The sequence below is a fragment of the Notolepis coatsorum genome (assembly GCF_963971535.1).
Source record: "Notolepis coatsorum genome assembly, chromosome: 14".
Taxonomy (NCBI): domain Eukaryota; kingdom Metazoa; phylum Chordata; class Actinopteri; order Aulopiformes; family Paralepididae; genus Notolepis; species Notolepis coatsorum.
Window position 1 is genome coordinate 95,311,410 of NC_140178.1, and position 6,000 is coordinate 95,317,409.

Sequence of the window (6,000 nt, forward strand, 5' to 3'; positions counted from 1 at the left end):
ATCAGATAGCAAGGTGGAGAGCTGTAAACAAGACGAAAGTGTATGGATGCAGGGTCCATGTGTGTGTGTGTGTGTGTGTAATAACAACAAGTTTATAATCTCAGCACAGATTGCAGAATGGGTACAGTACAATACAGCTCAATACACACAATTGTTAAGGGGATGCAGACCAGAGAAAGACTTTTGTCTTGTTTACATCAGGGTCCCCCATTTTCAATTCATCATAACATTGACATACATGACATACAGGTAGACAGTACTGCTACATCAGTGTCTAAGAGAGGTGATGAGCATCAGATAGCAAGGTGGAGAGCTGTAAACAAGACGAAAGTGTATGGATGCAGGGTCCATGTGTGTGTGTGTGTGTGTAATAACAACAAGTTTATAATCTCAGCACAGATTGCAGAATGGGTACAGTACAATACAGCTCAATACACACAATTGTTAAGGGGATGCAGACCAGAGAAAGACTTTCGTCTTGTTTACATCAGGGTCCCCCATTTTCAATTCATCATAACATTGACATACATGACATACAGGTAGACAGTACTGCTACATCAGTGTCTAAGAGAGGTGATGAGCATCAGATAGCAAGGTGGAGAGCTGTAAACAAGACGAAAGTGTATGGATGCAGGGTCCATGTGTGTGTGTGTGTGTGTAATAACAACAAGTTTATAATCTCAGCACAGATTGCAGAATGGGTACAGTACAATACAGCTCAATACACACAATTGTTAAGGGGATGCAGACCAGAGAAAGACTTTCGTCTTGTTTACATCAGGGTCCCCCATTTTCAATTCATCATAACATTGACATACATGACATACAGGTAGACAGTACTGCTACATCAGTGTCTAAGAGAGGTGATGAGCATCAGATAGCAAGGTGGAGAGCTACATAACATTAGGTTGTGGTGGCTAGGAGGGATATGAGAACTGTGTGTGTGTGTGTGTGTGTGTAACTAGGAGGGATATGAGCACTGTGTGTGTGTGTAACTAGGAGGGATATGAGCACTGTGTGTGTGTGTAGTTTAAGATGCTGCATCACCGCTTAGCCACTGAGTCCAGCTAGTTTAAGATGCTGCATCACCTCTTAACCACTGAGTCCAGCTAGTTTAAGATGCTGCATCACCTCTTAACCACTGAGTCCAGATAGTTTAAGATGCTCATCACCTCATGACATGAGGACCGTGCGTATGTGTAGCTAGGAGTGATATGATAAGCAGTGTGTAAGCAGCTTGCAGAGCTACATAACATTAGGCCCATGCCACTGAGTGAGGACTTTGTTGCTTTTTCTCGTTGTGACATAGATTTAACAATAATTCTGGTGTCAAAGCAGCATGGGGGGGGGGGGGGGGGGGTACATAGCTTCACAGTCCTATACAGTCCAGATAGGGGGTCCTGGAGAGACAGGGGTCCTGAGGAGAGAGAACTCTGATTCAGCAGCACTTAATTATGTTAAGGTTATTCAGGTGAGGGGCGTTGCTGGAGGGGGGTTTGTTGACGCCCAGTTGAAACTGTCTGAAGTGTGAAAAGTTGCCTTCCTTTGAGACACCTTTTCACCTCTTTGGTAATCTAGAACACAGCCAGTTTTAGAAGTTATAATTGGGCACATCGTGTTCAAAACATTCTCAGATGTCAACATATGACACATCATTTGAAAGCTTAGATTCTGTACTTTAGCAATCTGGAATAATCTGAAAAATGAAAATGTAGAGATCTGGCATAAAGCGCTGTGAGGTGACACATATATATATTTTTTTTAAACCAAAAATGATCGGTATCGGCCGATATGGCTCATAGACGATCGGTGATTGGTATCGGTGGCAAAAAACGTGATCGGGGCATCCCTAATTATGTTCTGTTATATCCTGCAAAGAGGGTAGAGTGAGGAGTCTGATGATGTTTAACAGTAGGTTACAATTTAAGCTTAAGATTGAATTTACATGTATTGATTAATCAATCATCAATGAATATATTAAAATAATTTGCTTAAAATTTTACTCTGGCCTCTTATTTAAGTGTATTCTTCAACATAATACCCCATCTACCGGTACTTGAAATTTACTGAATTTTTTATATATATATGTGACACAAAAATTCGTTTTTTTGGCTGGTAATAAATATGCTTGGCGGGTAGATTTTTAAGTTAATTTCGTGCCCTGCCTACTACGTTTGTTTACCAAAGATTTTAAGTGTTATTAGCGAAATATGAGTTTATAGAAATCTCAGCGCATTGGATCGGAAACCGGATGAATTAAGACACAAATATAGGAAGCCGCCATGAAACCGCTGTAGTCCTAAGAAAGAAGAGACCCGGGGCTTTCAATGGATGTAAACATTTCATAAAACTACCCAGCTGACACCAGCCCCCATCTATGCTGGATTACTTTTCAAAAAGATTTTTTGAACGTTAATTTCATGATTATATCTCACAGGTCGAACAAACCTGAACGTTATTGCCATAAAATACAATGTATATTGTTTCTATACCTTTCTGTGAACATCTACAAAAAAGACTGCGTTGCAATCTGGTGAAAAATGGCAGAGCTATGGACATTATACAAAAGTAACTGTACTTATACTAGATTTCATTCACGGTCTTTGCTGCCCTGTAATCCCTCCATGCCCATGCCCTTGCCCCCCCCCCCCCCCAGTACCTATCTGACCTCCTCCAACCCCTCCCGGAGGCTGCGATCCTCAGACACTGATCTGCTCTCCATCCCCCACACCCACCTACCAACTTTTGAGGACTGAACCTTTAGCGCGGCGGCCCCCACCCTCTGGAACGCTCTCCCGGCTGAGATCCGCTACGCCACATGCTTGAAGTCTTTTAAGAGAGCCGTGAAAACCCACATGTGCCTATGGCCTTCATTGTGTCATTGTTACTATTATTTATTTTATTATGTTTTATTTGTCTCTTTGTTGCTCTGTAAAGCGTCCTTGGGTTTCATGAAAGGCACTATATAAATCCAAGCTGTTATTATTATCATTATTATGTCCTCATTTTGCCATTGCTTTGGGGACCAGATGTCCCTACAAGTGAAAACAATATTTATGTATTGTTGTGGGGACATACGGTACCGGTGTCTGTGTGTATAATAAACAGACGGGTGACAAATTAAAAACACGAGTAAATGAGTGGAGAAACATAAATGAATGCAGATGCTTCCACTTGCATAACACGCAAGTGTTACTGTGTGATACAACTGAACAATTAACACCCTGTCGCGCTCTGTGGCATCGTGTAGGAAAACCGCTGAGCAGGCCCAGTTGACCTGGATTTTGGATCAAGACGGCAAGAGGAGAGGATCTAAGTGGCTTCGAAAGAGGGTTCGTTATTGGGGCCACAGACGGCAAGAACATTTCCATCCATTTGGACCGACGTTCTCAGGACAGCCCACCACCATCATCATCAAAATACCAAATGAGGGAATATCCTTTGGAAGTATGGTGTTCCATCCCTCCAGTAGAGTTCCAGAGACATGACAAATATATGCCAAGACACATTGCACACTGTTCTGGAGGCTTGTGGCCCAGACACTTTCTAGGGCTGGGCGATATGGCCAAAAATGATATCACGATATTGATAACGATATCATATCACTCGATATCAATAATTAGTGATGCACGATATGGCCGTTTTTTTACACATCGGTATCGGTCCGATATCAAGATAGAATAAATATATATATATTTGTCTTTTTACATGTTTTGGCCTTAAATAGTTTCAAAATATCAGTCATTTCTGAAAATAAGTTACAAAAGTATACAAAAGTATATATAAAAAAAAAAAAAAAATGCCTTTTGGAAAATAGCTCTTTATTTGAATATCATAAAAAAGTTTTTCTATACAGAGATATCGACATCGGTAAATATCGGTATCGGCCAGAACAGCAATATTAATATCGGTTATCGGTATCGGCCACAATTGAATTTTCACATCGGTGCATCACATGTGCACCGTGACTCGCGACTGGAGACTAGCTCTGCTAGCACACATAGCCTACTGTGTACAAACGGTTTCAAACTGTATTTTAAATTAGAAAGCAAACAAAATGAATGGACAAGAGAAAAATAAATCTCAATTTGGTCAGTATTGTCATTTGGACAAGCAAAGCCATTACTTTAAGTTGCAGGCAAGAAAGACACGTCTGTCCACGGTCTCTGGTTTTAAAACTGCCCTGTTGCAGGTCACAAAAAAAAAATATATTAAAAAAAAATTCTTTATATCTTTTTTTATTATCAATCGACATCGATTATTAAAAATCTATCGTTTTATCACCCAGCCCTACTTTCTAAGACACTTTTTTTTTCTCTTTAATTTGTCACCCATCTCTGTGTGTGTGTGAGTGTGAGTGTGAGTGTGTGTGTGTGTGTGTGTGTGTGTGTGTGTGTGTGTGTACCATGCCATCGTCGTCATCTCGAGGGGAGTAGGTGAGGGTGCTGGAGGAAGAGGGAGTTCTGCGATGCTGCTTGTAGCTACTGGAACCCTCTGCTGGAAGCACACAGAGAAAAACATCTATTTATTACATTAGTTCCACGATGCTGCTTCTAGCTACTGGAGAAAACATTTAATTATGTGCAATTTCATAACCACTTACATCCTAAATCCATCAGAAATTTATGAAAAATGGAATACACTACACTCTACACACCAAAAATGTAAACTCAACTCACATGCCCGCATTATGCATTAACGCCCACTCTGCAGATCTATAAACTAGGGATGCACCGAATATTCCGCCACCGAAAATTATCGGCCGAAAATGGTTAAAAAAGGCACTTTCGGCCGAAAGGGTTTTAGCACAGAAGAAATATCACAGAATGTCAAAGAACAGGGTTGTGTTCGTAACCTACCTAACGTGTTGTTGTAATGACGTAATCAAAACGCGGCTTCAGTCATTACATGCGCAACGTGAGCTCTTCAGTCCTGCGTTCTGCAGCCTGTGATAACGCCTCTTGCTGTTTCTATGTAAACTCCGCGAGCAACGCGTCGAATAAATGAGTCTTCAACATGCTTTATATCCTCGCCATTACTATATGCCCCTTGCGGTTAAAAACCTTTTTAACTAACGTTAGCATTAAGCTAGCTAACAACGCTTCCATTCCTCACTTTCACCAGTCTCTCTTAAGCTACGTCATCCCCCGCTAAGAGTCACAGGAGATGTAGTAAATACAACAGTCCTTCCATGTAGGCTAGAACGCCGTGAATTATGACAGTAGTTCAAGTTTCTTTATTAGTTGTCATACAAAAATACAGAGTACTTTTCTATGAAATGCTTACTGTAGCCACTACAGTAACATCATTAAGTCTGCTATAAGCTATTCTCCCTCTCGTGTGTGCAGATCTTTATGTCGTTTTAAAGCACATTGGCTTTTTTCTGAATGCACTTTGTTGTAGTTATCCTACAGAGAAAAAAAAATGCACTTGACTTTAATGCACATTTTGTTGTATGCAAAGAGAAAATGTTTAAATTGTACAATCTTTCAGCAGTCAGTCTGGCATTAATGTATACATTCAAAAGTGCTGAATAAATGTTTTATGGACCCATAATAGTGATTATTAATATTATTTAAGTTAAGTGTTGCCATAATCATGTATTTTGTCATAATCAGGTAGCTGAACAAAACAAAAAAAACACATTATATATACATTTCTATTAATCATTTTCGGCCTTTCGGCATTCGGTTTTTGGCCAACTGTTTCCTATTTTCGGTATCGGTTTCGGCCAAGAATTTCCCATTCAGTGCATCCCTACTATAAACCATAGCATTACTATAATAAGATGCCTGTGGTTAAACAAACAGAGAATATGATGTGAAGGCTGGCTTGCTAGCCAGACATCTCATTGTCCCCAAATCAAAGACCCCTTTTCCACAAACAAATAAGCAAATTAGCCATGTGCTTTATGAGAGCCGGTATTGTTTACCCAAGCTCAATGCGGCTAAGCTCAACACTTCTTGATTATGTCAAACTAAATACATACTGCCTCTCCAA

At 40.2% G+C, this 6,000-nt stretch overlaps 1 protein-coding gene across 1 annotated transcript in view; it reads right to left on the reverse strand.

The window, feature by feature from the left end:
* Positions 1-4,689, reverse strand: part of traf7 (TNF receptor-associated factor 7) — a gene marked incomplete at its 5' end in the record, with an annotated part of 55,038 nt that extends 50,349 nt beyond the window's left edge. The window contains 2 exons of the mRNA XM_084329216.1: positions 4,406-4,497; positions 4,680-4,689. Coding sequence (XP_084185342.1) covers positions 4,406-4,497; positions 4,680-4,689 — 102 coding nt within the window. The remainder of the gene's footprint in view (positions 1-4,405; positions 4,498-4,679) is intronic.
* Positions 4,690-6,000: the final 1,311 nt, after the last annotated feature.